At 45.1% G+C, this 15289-nt stretch overlaps 1 protein-coding gene across 1 annotated transcript in view; it reads right to left on the minus strand.

The window, feature by feature from the left end:
* Window positions 1-3061: 3061 nt before the first annotated feature.
* LOC126481895 (uncharacterized) overlaps window positions 3062-15289 on the minus strand; it is a gene marked incomplete at its 3' end in the record, with an annotated part of 74700 nt that continues 62472 nt past the window's right edge. The window contains exon 5 of the mRNA XM_050105854.1: window positions 3062-3184. Coding sequence (XP_049961811.1) covers window positions 3062-3184 — 123 coding nt within the window. The remainder of the gene's footprint in view (window positions 3185-15289) is intronic.

Consider the following 15289-nt stretch of genomic DNA (forward strand, 5'->3'; position numbering starts at 1 on the left):
ACATGACACTCAGGAGGAGTTCTGTGCACACCCTGTTTTCTCTCTGCAGGTAATAACTGTGCTGAATTTGGAGGTGAAAAGTGTTTTCAACATTCATTCTAGAGTACAACCGCCGACAAGTATGTACTCCTGATGAACAGGTTCACCTATTTGAGCCATGGATCGTTGTCGGCCTATGGAAAGTTGGTAGAACGCATCGAGTGACTGTTGCACTTGTTGGGCACAATGTACCGGTGATGTGTCGTTGCTTTCAACAGTGGTCTGCAGAACATTCCCACTCCTGTAGACTAGGTTCTGGAAGTCAGCGTAGTACAGACGAACGTCAAGATCGATGCATTGTACAAGCAGCGGTGGCCGACAGAACATCATCCAGGGACGAAATCTGGGCACAAGTTGCACCTGTTGTGTCATCAGTGACTACTGGGAACCGTCTGCTATCAGGAGGTTTAAGATCACGTGTGCTTCTGGCCATACTACCACTGACACCAAAATATCGCCAAGCATGGCCACTTTGATGTGAAAGACTTGAGTGGAGAGTGGAATGGCGCTCTGATGTCTTCAGTGATGAGAGTAGGTTCTGTCTGTATGCAAGCGCTGGACGTACACGTAGAGGTGGTGAGCTGCCAGAGTGCGTTCGCCCGCAATACAAAGGTCCCATCCCAGGCTTCATGGTGTGAGGGGACTATCTGCTACAACTCGCAGTCACATTTGGTGTTTCTGCAGGCTAAAGTAACCAGTGCCCATTAATATCGTTAATCGTCTCGGACAGCTAATTAACGTCATAGATTTCTTCCTCGATAGGACCCTCCTGGTTACTAGCAAGGAAAGCGCTTGAGCATACGTATCTCGGACAACCAATTAAGATCGTAGATGACCTCCTCCTCGATAGGACACTCCTGGTTATCAGCAAGGCGCCTGAGTATATGTCACACGCCGATGGGCACCCCTCAAGGCTCTGCGCTTCTCCCATTGCCCCAAAACCTTATGCTAATTATATGTCAATCGTCCCACACTGCCACCTGGCGCATGCGCTCAAGATACGGCGCTCCATATGACCGGCTGCAACAATGACCAGCACGATGCTCGGCTCCAGAGGCAACACTAACCTGCTGTCGCTCTAACAACATCGTCCTCGGTGCAGCCAAAACTACGACGACCAACTTCACCAAACGGTGCCATATCCTCCGCCACAAAATCACTATTGGAGGTGTCCAGGTCCCATGGTACCCTGTATACCAAATATATTTGAGTCCAGATGAGCAACAAAGTGCTCTTCCATTGACATACGAAGCACGTGACCTAAAAGTGTCCGAAGCTGATAAAAGAAACGTTTCTGCTCTTCAACATCAGGGACCTGAACTTAGATACCAGGCTAGGACTGTACCACACGATTGCCTACAATTCCCTCATCAATGGGTCCACGGCGTTGGCCACAATTAGCGCCTCCAGGGCGGAGATCCTCCAGCACCTGCAAAATAAGGTGCTTCAGTGGAGCCCTGCATGCTCCCTGCACTCTCAAGGATTGCTACTCTGCACGAGGAGACAAACATGGTTCCTCTAAAGACGGCCACCTGAGAGAAAGCGAGGCGCCTGTACGACAAGGTCGATGGTTTGCAACACGTTGGATCTACGACTCCTAGGCACTGACACAGCCTCTTACCCTCCTCGAGGACTCTCATTTGGACCAAGGCTAACGATAGCCTTGCTACAGCCACTACTATTGTGACAGTTTTTGATACTGCCTTTCTATCTATCTATCTATCGCTTGCGCCTATGTCCCGCATCGTGCGCGGGGTTGACGTGGTTAAATCGGATTTGGCATGTTAATGTAAAGGGGTGGTCGGATGCCCTTCCTGCTGCCACCCTGTACCCCCTGAGACGGAATCAGTGGAAAAGTGCGGATGTGTGTCAAATGTCTGTGAGTCGTGGGGACCAGCCCGGTATTTGCCTAGAGGGATGTGGAAAACCACCAAAAAACCACATCCAGGCTGGCCGGCACACCGACCCTCGTCGTTAATCTGGAGCCGGCGCGCCTACCTGAGTCCAGGAAGCAGCGCATTAGCGCTCTCAGCTAACCTGGCGGGTTAGTTTTTGATACTGCCATTCATTATGCGCAATCCTTGGTAGGGCCACCACTATAACTATTAATGTAGCTGTGTCACTTCTTGCCGACAACAGTGAATCCCCACCACTGGAGGGTGATATGGGACTTCAAGTGCCAGTGCGAGACCTTCAACGTGCAGTACAATGATGTCTTTGTAAAATAGGAAGATTTTACTCCCACACGAAGATAGTTAACCACTCTAAACCAATGACGCTGTACCACAACTTCCCACAAAATAAATACATTGCACAGGTTGATATTCCCGTGTTACTGCCGTTTCTTCTACATGGAGGTGATGTGCTGTTTCAGCAGAGCACTGCACGTCCACGTACGGCTGCTGCAAAGCAACGTGCTTTCCGATGGATACAACTGCCCTGGATGGCAAGGGCACCGGTTCTCTCGCCAAATGAACTCTTATGGTACACGATGAAGTGGAAACTTACTCGTTCTCGATGGCCTACAACAATGAACGCCGAATTGCAACAAAAAGAGCAAGATGGTTAGGAGAATCTAACGCAAAATTCCATTGGTCATCTTTATGATAGTTTACATACGAGAATTCACGTCTTCACTGCCGCCAGAGGCTTAACACTGTGTACTGATGCGACTGTTTGGACTCCCTTTATTGTGACGTGTGTTTCATTTGGTCTGAATTTTCCATCATATACTCCTACAATAATGAACTATCAGACACCTCACTTTCCAATAAAATGACTTCGTCCTTGCGAGAGTGTTGTACGTCACACAATGGGAAGTATCCTCTGCCATGCATTTGACAGTAGGAGGTAGATGCGGATGTGGTGCACGTTCCGGTACCTGTAAGTGCGTCATCGTCAGGATGACGAGCAGGACGGCGCCGTCAGCCGCAGCGCGCCGCCCGGCCGGCCCCTCCTGGTCGGCCGCCCACTTGGCGATGAGGCCGGCCTCCACAGCCCGCTGGTCGAGGCGGCGCAGGTGCGGCACCAGCGGCGAGCCCATCCGGGAGGCTCGCGCCGCCATTCCCGGCACCAGGCACTCCCTCACCAGGTGCAGCCGCCCTGCCGCCGCCCGGGAGCTCACCACCATGCGAGCCGCCGCCACCTGGCGCAGGCCAAAGTGTTGCTGGCGACGGATGGAACTCTCGGCTTTCGCTATTTGTTTCAGAAGCGTCAAGAAAGAGATATTGGTGGCAGCACACGTCAACACGCAAAATTTTTTTGTCAGGAGAGGAGTATCCGCATATACGCTGTTTAGTTGGACATACATTGCTGGCCATTAAAATTGCTACACCACGAAGACGACGTGCTACAGACGCGAAATTTAACCGACAGGAAGAAGATGCTGTGATATGCATATGATTAGGTTTTCAGAGCATTCGCACAAGGTTGGTGCCTGTGGCGACACCTACAACGTGCTGACATGAGGAAACTTTCCAACCGATTTCTCATACACAAACAGCGGTTGACCGGCGTTGCCTGGTGAAACGTTGTTATGACGCCTCGTGTAAGGAGGAGAAATGCGTACCATCACGTTTCCGACTTTGATAAAGATCGGATTGTAGCCTATGGCGATTGCGGTTTATCGTATCGCGACATTGCTGCTCGCGTTGGTCGAGATCCTATGACTCTTAGCAGAATATGGAATCGGTGGGTTCAGGAGGGAACGAAGTGCTGGATCCCAACGGCTTCGTGTCACTAGTAGTCGAGATGACAGGCATCCTATCCGCATGGCTGTAACGGATCGTGCAGCCACGTCTCGATCCCTGAGTCAACAGATGGGGACGTTTGCAAGACAACAGCAATCTGCACGAACAGTTCGACGACGTTTGCAGCAGCATGGACTATCAGCTCGGAGACCATGGCTGCGGTTACCCTTGACGCTGCATCACGGACAGGAGCGCCTGCAATGGTTACTCAACGACGAACCTGGGTGCACGAATGGCAAAACGTCATTTTTTCGGATGAATCCAGGTTCTGTTTACAGCATCACGATGGTCGCATCTGTGTTTGGCGACATTGCGGTGAACGCACATTGGAAGCGAGTATTCGTCATCGCCACACTGGTGTATCACCTGGCGTGATGGTTTGGGATGCCACTGGTTACACGTCTCGTTCACCTCTTGCTCGCATTGACGGCACTTTGAACAGTGGACGTTACATATCAGATGTGTTACGACCCGTGGCTCTACCCTTCATTCGATCCCTGCGAAACCCTACATTTCAGCAGGATGATGCACGACCGCATGTTGCAGGTCCTGTACGGGCCTTTATGGATACAGGAAATGTTCGACTGCTGCCCTGGCCAGCACATTCTCCAGATGTCTCACCAATTGAAAACGTCTGGTCAATGATGGCCGAGCAACTGGCTCGTCACAATAAGCCAGTCACTACTCTTGATGAACTGTGGTATCGTATTGAAGCTGCGCGGGGAGCTGTACCTGTACACGCCATCCAAGCTCTGTTTGACTCAATGCCCAGGCGTATCAAGGCCGTTATTACGGCCAGAGGTGGTTGGTCTGGGTACTGATTTCTCGGGATCTATGCACTCCAATTGCATGAAAATGTAATCACATGTCAGTTCTGGTATAATATATTTATCCAATGAATACCGTTCATCATCTGCATTTCTTCTTGGTGTAGGAATATTAGTGGCCAGTAGTGTATATATGTACGAGGGTCGTTCCGAAAGTAATACCTCCTATTTTTTGTGATGATTTTGGATGTTCACGCCAAATGTCGTTGGCGTAGTGCTAATGCTTGAACCTTCCTCTTTCATTTGCAGGTGGTTCCGTTGTTCTGCGGTAGTTACCGCCAGCAAAGGAGTGTTCCGAAATGTAGTCTGATATGGAGGTGGTTATAAAACAGCGATGTGTGACTGAATTCCTCGCTGCTGAAGAAACTGCGCCGACTGCAATCTATCGACGCTTGCTAAAGGTGTATGGAGACGATACAATAGACGTGAGTAATGTGAAGCAATGGGTACGACATTTTCAAGGTGGTGGAAAGGGTGTGCCTGACAAGCCACCGCCCAGTCGACCCTCCACAGCTGTCATGCCTCGAAATAAAGAGCATCTTGATCAACTCATCCGTGCTGATCGGTGGGTAACGACCAGAGAGATGTGTGAAAAGCTGAATATCGGCTGTAATGCCTTGGAAACAATTTGGAAAGTCTGTGCAAGGTGAGTCAAAAAATGGTTCAAATGGCTCTGAGCACTGTGGGACTTAACTTCTGAGGTCATCAGTCCCCTAGAACTTAGAACTACTTAAATCTAACTAACCTAAGGACATCACACACACCCATGCTCGAGGCAGGATTCGAACCTGAGACCGTAGCGGTCGCGCGGTTCCAAACTGTGGCGCCTAGAACCGCTCGGTCACTCCGGCCGGCAATGTGAGTCCTGCGGATGCTTACAGAAAACAAAAAACGCATCAAATGAAAATTTTTCGGGGCCTGCTGGACCAATATGAAGCTGAAAGTGACACTTTTATGAATAGCATCATCACCAGAGCTGAGACGTGGTGTCACCACTACGAGCCAGAATCCAAAAGACAGTCCATGGAATGACGACATGAGAATTCTCCGCCAAAGAAGAAATCAAGACACAACCATCTGCAGGCAAAGCGATGTGCACTGTCTTAAGGAAAGCCAGGGTATGGTTCTTTTGGATGATGTGGAGCCTGGAGAAACTGTGAACTCTGTACGCTACAAAATGACACTAACTGAGAGCCTGAATTTCTAGAGTAAAGCCAGAGAAGAAGACCGACTTTCAACTGCAACATTATAGCGCCGGGCTCCACAGCAGTGTTGCGACCACTCAGCTCATTGCAAAATTCGATTGGACTGTCTTATCACATTCACCGTACAGTCCCGATTTAGCGCCTTCAGACCTTCATCTCTTTGGGCCCCTGAAAGATGGACTACATGGTGAACATTTTTAAGAGTCGCGTTCTGTTGTCAAAGCTGTAAAGAAATGGTTAGCCACAGCTGGTTCCGATTTTTACAAGCATGGCATGCAGGCTCTGGTACACCGTTGGCAAAATGGATAAGGAATGGTGGTGACTATGTGGGCAAATGAATATATATATATATATATATATATATATATATATATATATATATATATACATAGGGACCGATGACCTCAGCAGTTTGGTCCCATAAAGAGACCCATGGGACCAAACTGCTGAGGTCTTGTGTATATATATACACAAAATCATTTGCCTTTGTGCGTCACACAATACTTTATCTTTACCTTAATTGCTTCACCTGTCCGTGCACGAATTACGTGAGATGCATTCATGTCCGAAGGAAAATTGCACCATATTTCTTAATAACGCGGGCACTGCTACTTCGTGCTTATTCTCGAATATGCCAGACCCTCGACTATCAATATATTAACGAACGAGTGCAAGTTATGACTCATGGATGACGATGTATGGAAGTTTGGGTCTGGCCGTGCTTTGTGCATAGATAGCCGAAGCGGTTAGGCGACCGCGCGCGTAAAACGGAAAATCTGGAGTCCAGTCCAGGTCCAGCACAAATGTTCATTGTCGTCATTCCAGTAAATAGCCTATGGTGATTCATACTTACAATTGCGAATAAGTTTGCTGTATTTCTTGGCGGCTGTAGTTTCTGCAGTGCCTCTTCCTCTTTAATAACTTTTTAATAACACAAGCAAAGAGAAATCTACTACCATATGCCTTAATTTGAGGAAGAAATTTCTGAATATATGCGTTTGGAGTACAACATTGTGTGACAGTGAAACATTGACTGTGGGAAAACCGGAACAGACAAGAATCGAAGCATTTGAGATGAGGTGCAACAGAAGAATGTTGAAAATTAGGTGGACTGTTAAGGTAAGGAATAAAGAGGTTCTCTGCAGAATCGGCGGGGAAAGGAATATATGGAAAGCACTGACAAGAAGGAGGGAAAGGTTGTAGGACTTCTGTTAAGACATCAGGAAACAACTTCCGTGGTATTAGAGGGAGCTGTAGAAGGTAAAACCTGTAAGAAAGAAAGACAGAGGTTGCAATACATCCAGAAAATAATGAAGGACGTAGGATGCAAGTGCTACTCTGAGATAAAGAGGTTCACACAGGAGAGCAATACGTGGTGGATCGCATCAAACTAGTCACAAGACTGACGACCCAAAAAAACAAAAATAAAAAATAGCACAGGCACTGCCGTTTCGTACTTTTGCTCTAAATGGTATTTCTGGGATTGGGGAAAGAACTCAACAACGGTTCACTTTTTATCCTGAAAGTAGGACGCGTAGTGGCATATCTTCAACTGAATCTCTGAATCTTACAGCAGTCTTGTAAAATGAGGGGTGCCAAAGAGTTCTGTTCTGGGTTCACAACAAGAAAAAAATGTCGAGTAAACATGTGCTCTAAAATGCACACCTTAAAAGTTATAACCATTTGGACATTAGAAGAGTTATGTTTCAAAGTAGCGAAGATGAAAAAGTGCTCATAGTTGTTAACGTATGCATTTTACAGCACATGTTTACGGACTTTTTTTTTGGTCCACACTGCCACTTCCCAAAGTATGGAAAGCAAAGAGCTTGCCGAAGAAGAGATTTGTTTCACAGTACCCAAGATGAAAAACTGCTCGTAGCTCTTAAGGAATGCATTTTCGACCCTATGTTTGCTGAGACTTCTTTGCTTCTAGTATCGTGTACTCTCAACTGTGTGCGTTTACGCCGTTAATTATGATACACCCTGTACAGGACAAACTGTAAGATCTTTTAGTGTCAGGTACAAAGAACTTGTTCTGGGAATAAGAGGCACTGACGTATATAATTACACTTTTCTGACCATCTGTTAATTTCCGGTCAAAAACCGAAAATCGTTAAAGACATTTCCATTTTACACAGAGAAAAGAAAGGTCATAGGCTCGACGTACTCGAAGAGCTGGAGATTTTCAAGCACATTTCTAAGAACGATGGCGTCATCCTCAATGAACAGCTACAATTACGCAACAAAAATTTTTTCAGAAATTTCAATCCACTACTCGCTGAATTTTGATTCCTCTGTTTTTTACTATATTCTTATACCTCTAATTCCGAAACATCATTTTCTTCTAACCTCATAAATATGTACTACTATAGTTACCTTTATATTGTTATTTTATGAATTGTACAGCTGTTTGTATAAATTTTCTACATTATTCAGTCCTTTACGTAATAGTAACCTCTTCAAATCCTAATAGATGGCTCGTATAATTCATCTGCTTGACTACCTTGTGTTTTCAAAACCACATTAAGCTTTCTTCCTTTGTAACATGTTTTTATAATTAACTGTTGTTTTTTCAATTATTTCTGTTATAATGTTTCAAATGGGCACATGTCGCTGTCCGCGCCCGATGGGGGGGCGCAACTTGAACTGTTTTTGTGGCAGCAATGTAAGCCACTGAGCCGATCAGTCTGATGTTGTTCCTAGCTATGCATACAAGGCTGGAACGTGTTTTATTTTAATTTTGACTTGAGCATAGCTGCTCTAAATTCTGACTATTGCATTCTAGCAAAGTAATTTTACGTAAGTAACCTTTGTAAGTTACGACAATTTTCATCTTGATTAACGTTCTTCTTTTGTCGTACTTAATTTTCTATGTATTATTTTACAAGGTCTCTCAAAATTCCATTCTGATGAAGACATTCTTAGTAGCTATCGAAACCTAGGTCCATGTACCAAACAGTTATTTGCAACCGGTTGGCTGTATGATCCCTATGTTTGAAAATTACATGTGGTTGCTAAGAAACAGCCATTTTTAAAAGTGTAGAACTTTGCTATGTTCTCCAAAGAAAAGCAAAATCCGGATGGATCAAAAAGCGTCTAATCTTGTTAGGTACAAGGTCTCTAATGTGTGGAACATGGAATGTACAGGTGTTGCCAGAAGAAACTGATAATGTAGTTAAGGGAAGAGAAGCACAGAAAATAGATATACTGGTAATGACAGAAGCGAAAAAGAAAAGATGTGGACAAGAAGTGATTGGAGACTATATATAGTGCAGAGTAAAATATCTGAAAGAACGCAATCAGGGGTAACAGTCATTATGAAAAGAAAATGGAAGCAAGGAACAATTAATTTGGGAAATTGAATGAAAGAATAATCTGTGTAACAATAAAAATCATGGAATAAAACTGGATTTAAATTGGGTGTATTGCCCTAACGAAGGTACCCCTGAAGAGAAGGGACTTCTTCGATGACCTGCAAAATTTGGTTGACGAATGTCCAGATGGACGTGAATTGTTAATATTAGGGAACTTAAATTGATAATTTGGGAAAAGATTAAACGATGGCATTGTAGGTGTACAGAAAGGGGATCCAGAGACTGATAACCGTACGAGGTTGATTAACTTCTCCAAGATTCAGAATTGTACTATTATAAATGACCAATTTCAGCACAATGGAATTCAGAAATGCAACTGGGTTCATCCTTCAAGGAACTTAAAAACAGTTATAGAACATGTAACAGTGCGCAGACAGCGGGTGACTATTGTACAGGATATAAGGGAAAAAGAGAAACAGAATGCGGCGCCAATCGTTATACAGTTATTTCTAAAATTACATTTCCGATGAAGACCAATATACAGCAAAAGGAGGACGATGATGTTGTGGGTACAGCTATAGATGATACAAAGTATAAGACACCGCTACTACAACAAGAAAGTGTGAAAGGTTTGTGTCAGCAAAGATTAATCGATGACTGAATGCAGTTCAGAAGTACTGGAGTGCCAATGAACTATACAGTTTCCTAAAACAGTCGATTAAGAAAGCAGTGGATGAGGCATTAGAAGGCTTTAGGGAGAGAAGATTAAGATCTGAATTGATAACAATGAAGTTGTTGGGGGTGGTCGAGGAAAAAAGAAACTATATCGCACACTGTTAAGCTGAGGGAGTGAACAGGATTAGAATATATGCAAGTTATACAAAAATATGGCTAAGAAATTAACAATACATTGTGAGGACGAGGCTAGGGAAAGCACTTAGACAGGTCTGCTGTATGTCACCGACTCTGTTTAAAATATAAGCGTGGTACGTATTGTAACGGTTGAGTCAGTCGTGCAAAAGTATCGGAAATTCTTTCCAACATGGAACTATGTACTCATTATTATTTGCCGATTACTAAGCATTGACAGCACAAAATGGGGAGGTTGTCAAGCTTATGATAAAACAGCTAACGGAAGTATTTAAACGAGGTGAATAGAGAATAAATATAAGTAAAACAGAGTATCTATTATTGGGACGAAATTGATGGTTTATAATACTGCCCCAAGGTACAATTAGAGCAGTAAACCAGTTTAAGTACTTAGGACCGAGTATCCATACCTTAGGACGTTGTGAAGCTGATGTGGAAGTCAGAATACAAAAGGAAAGAGGAACAATTAAGACGCTAAGTGGAGCTCTGTGTAGCAGGGCAAAATAAAAAGAAACAAAAAAGAGGATTCAACAAAGGGTACTCGAAATTATACTAACACATGGTGCAGCAAGATGGAGCTTGGGGAAGCGGCAAGGAATTAGAGGCTAAGAATAATTGAGCACAGCATTCTTGCCTTTCTGCTTTAACATCAAACAGCAAGACACTGCAGCACAATCCAACCACTGTGGGAGAATCAGTTGCGTTCCCTCTGAAACTTTGGTTCATCCAATAGGACTGTGTCGCCCTAGATATTTTTGCTGCAATGCGAGGATGACCAATCATGAAGACACTTCGTCAGTTCAGTACCAATTCTATTTTTACATATGTGCATTTTGTACGCAAAGGAAGTGAACTACGAGTGATTTCTCATGCAACAGCAATTCTCGCCTGTCAAACTGGCAACAGCTTAGAGTTGCCCCCTCCGTGTAGAGGAGGGGAGTTGGGAAGAAGCAAGAAAGTGAGAGTCAGTCAGCGGTCAGCTACTGTCTAGAGAGACAATTCTGAAGGATCGCGTTCTAGCGGCCGTCTGGTGCTGTTTGCCACGTTTTGCTGCCCTTGAGGATGATGATGATGATGTTTGGTTTGTAGTGCGCTCAACTGCGCGGTCATCAGCTCCAGTACAAAGTCCTAATTTTTATGCAGTCCAATTTTTTTCACAATACAGTCTAGCAGTCTAGCCACTCTTTTGTTCGTTACATTTGGTCTGGGCGGACGTCACAAGATATCCGTTGAAGTTGATCGTTGATTCCTTTACTCAGTTTTTTTATTACAGAGGGCGAGCAGCCCTCTGACCGAACACGCTGAGATACCGTGCCAGAAACATATCACCTCCATCTGTACAGCATAATTATAAAGAGATGGTCGATACGAACACGACATATTATCAGCACTAAGCCTGTGAACTAGCGTGAAAAATGGAAATGAGCGTTTTGCGTCATTGGCCGGGAGACCCCTTACGGGGCAGATCCGGCAGCCTTGGCCACAATGGGCGACCTGCGGGCTGGGTGGGGATGGAATGATGATGAAGACAACAGAACACCCAGGCTCTAAGCGGAGAAAATCCCTGACCCAGCCGGGAAACGGACCCGGGCCCCTGAAGACAGCAGTACGTCACGCTGACCATTCAGCTATCGGGGCGGACTCCACTAGGCCACGAGCTGCGGATGCTGCACTGGAGGAAATGGAAGTTCATAATCTGAAGAGGCACGAACCGTATAGTGAGCAGCTTGCTAACCTGCGTTGCCGATTTGCGTTATTGTGCAATGTATTCCGGATAGTTCAAACTTGAATTTGTGAGTTGCACAGATCCTGATGATTTATTCTCGATGCAATCTTCCACGTAAAAGTGTTGTGCCTTCCACGGGGTTACTGTCAGTTTTGGTCAGTATAACTGAATATTTACATAACTTTCTTTCTGTCAACTTGCTACTAATTTCTTGAAGTGTACAGAAGGAAAAATGAATGAAATAGCTAATGTCATAGGCATATCAAAAGGAAGAGGAGGGTGCATTTTAAATGAAGAACTGTCCATTACAAAGCTATGAACACCGAAATTCCACATTTGTTGACTGCGAAATGATTCTCAGCAACATTGGGACCACTTTAAAAACAAGTTTAGTATTTCTGTGCTCTGATTTATTACTGTAGTAGAGAAGGGGGTCGAACGTTTCACTCTGGAAACGGAAGGGAGGAAGATACGGGTTTAACGCGACATTGAAGACGACATCATTACAGAAAGAACAAAAGTTTGGGTGGGAAATGATATGACAGGTAATCGGCCGTGTCCTTTTCAAAAGACAATCTTGGTATTCACCCTAAATGATTTTGGGAAACTCTGAAACGTTCAAAAATGAGTGGCTGTATGAGGATTTGAACCCCCGCCTTCACGAATGCGAGTCCACTCTGCTAATGCGCCACCTCGCATCGTGCCGGAAAAGAAATAGGGCGAAACAGTAGGCGGATGGTAACGACTACGCACTAAGAAATGTAGTGTCAGTTTCCTTTACTAGTCTATCCGTGGCCAGTGTGCTCCAGTATGCAAAAAAGAATTTCATTTGTTATCTTGTAAAGGGTAAAAGAAAAGCTTGGAAAGATAACATAAGACTTCTGAACGTAAAGGATGGAAAAATATGTAAGAAGACACCTGGACTGAAATACACAAAATAAACAAAATAATCTTATTTGGCTCAGAGATACCTTAAAGATAAAACCCCTGTGGGATTTTAAGTACGAACTGTTGGTAGATTCACCTAACGTTCGGGCTCGACACATTCTGCCTTCAGACTACACTGACTAAAAAAGAATCTCAACAGCAAGGAGTTGTGCGATATAAACGAAAGTTGGCAGGCATGTTTCTACATCTGAAAGATGATCTCTAGTAAAATTCAGCGCAAGTCTCGTAAGAATGGCGTTAGTAGCCCAGATTTGGGTGTCATTTGTGTCATATGTCTGTACGATAGATTTCCACACTCCTAAACATGCCTAGGTCCACTGTTTCCGATGTGATAGTGAAGTGGAAACGTGAAGGGACATGTACAGCACAAAAGCGTTCAGGCCGAGCTCGTCTGTTGACTGACAGTCACCGCCGACAGTTGAAGAGGGTCGTAATGTGTAATAGGCAGACATCTATCCAGACCAGCACCAAGTACTACGACAGTTAGGCAGAAGGTGAGAAAACTTGGATTTTACGGTCGAGCGGCTGCTCATAAGCCACACATCACGCCGGTAAATGCCAAATGACGCCTCGCTTGGTGTAATGAGCCTAAACATTGGACGATTGAACAGTGGAAAAACGTTGTCTGGAGTGACGAATCACGGTACACAATGTGGCGATCCGACGATAGGGTGTGGGTATGGCGAATGCCCGGTGAACTCATCTGCCAGCCTGTGTAGTGCCAACAGTAAAATTCGGAGGCGGTGGTGTTACTGTGTGCTCGTGTTTTTCATGGAGGGGGCTTGTACCCCTTGTTGTTTTGAGTGGTACCAACACAGCACAGGCCTACACTGATGTTTTACGCACCTTCTTGCTTCCCACTGTTGAAGAGTAATTCGGGGATGGCGATTGCATCTTTCAATACGATCGAGCACCTGTTCATAATGCAGGGCATGTGGCGGAGTGGTTAAACGACAATAACATTCCTGTAATGAACTGGTCTTCACAGAGTCCTGGCCTGAGTCCTATAGAGCACTTTTGGGATGTTTTGGAACGCCGACTTCGTGCCAGGCCTCACAGACCGACATCGATACCTCTCCTCAGTTCATCACCCCGTGAAGAATGGGCTGCTATTCCGCAAGAAACCTTCCAGCATCTGATTGAAAGTATGCCTGAGAGAGTGGAAGCTGACATCAAGGCTTAGGTGTGCCAACACCATATTGAATTCCAGCATTGCCAATGGAGGGCACCTCGATCTTGTAAGTCAATTTCAGCTAGGTGTCCGGATACTTTTGATCATATTAATTTTGCATTTAGTTTTGATCTTCTGCTGACTTTACTAGACGGTAAATGACAACGTAATCTCCAAACAATGTAAGAGGGCTGCTCAGATTACCTCCTACGTTGTTTACATAGATTAGGAACAGCAGAGCACCTACAACACATTGTCGGGAAACAGCAGATTTTACTAATGCTTTACTTGATTACTTCCCGTCAGTTGCTAACAACTGTGGCATTTGTTCCCGGAAATCACGAATCCAGTCTCACAGCTGAGACGACACTCCTTTGAAAGTCAAACGATGCTTGAGGAGGTCTAAAGAGCAACGCCTCTGCACAGCGAGCGACTGGCAATGATTGGTTTGGAATGATGGCTAAAGCTGCACTCTGTGGCACACCGATGGAAGGGTTTTTGGCGAATGCCTTGAGAACGGTACATTCTATTATGGAAATTTGGAAATTGGTGGTAAGGTCTTATGCGACCAAACTCGTGAGGTCATCGGTCCCCTAGCCTACACACTACCTTATCTAACTTAAACTAACTTACGCAATGGACAACATAGGCGCGTTACACCACGCGGATGCCCCATGCGGCGTCCTATTATGTGTAGTGCCATTAGTGAAGCAGAGAGGGGGTTTGTTTCGGTATGAGAGTGTCTTTCCTGGTGAGAGTGTTCTCCCCTTGTTGCGTTTAGCCGGCCGGTGTGGCCGAGCGGTTCTAGGCGCTACAGTCTGGAACCGCGCGACCTCTACGGTCGCAGGTTCGAATCCTGCCTCGGGCATGGATGTGTGTGATGTCCTTAGGTTAGTTAGGTTTAAGTAGTTCTAAGTTCTAGGGGCCTGATGACCTCAGAAGTTAAGTCCCATAGTGCTCAGAGCCATTTGAACCATTTGTTGCGCTTAAGAAAACACTAAACGCAGAAGGATGTTAACACTGTTACAATGTGGTACACCGAGTCCAGTAAAGGAACGTCTCGGAGGCGATGGTGATTTGTATCAGAATGACAATGCAGCCTGTCATAAAGGAGCATCTCTGAGGCAATGGTTTGTGGGCAGTAACATTCTTGAAATGAACTGGCCAGAATCCGATCCTCAACGCAATGGAACAGCTTCCAGATGAGTTAGCACGTGGATTTCATTCCAGACTCTAGCGTTCAACATTATTACCTTCTCTGGTTTCGGCTCTTGAGGAAGAATGGACGCCATTTTTCCACAAACATTTAGACACTGATTGAAAGTGTTCGTAGCAGAGTTCAAGCCTTCATAAAGGCGAAGGATGAACACACCCCATATCAATGCCCAATAATAAGTGTGCGAGCTAACATCCCATTGATGTTCGGGCTCACATGCGATT

The sequence above is a fragment of the Schistocerca serialis genome, chromosome 5, assembly GCF_023864345.2.
Source record: "Schistocerca serialis cubense isolate TAMUIC-IGC-003099 chromosome 5, iqSchSeri2.2, whole genome shotgun sequence".
NCBI classification, from domain to species: domain Eukaryota; kingdom Metazoa; phylum Arthropoda; class Insecta; order Orthoptera; family Acrididae; genus Schistocerca; species Schistocerca serialis.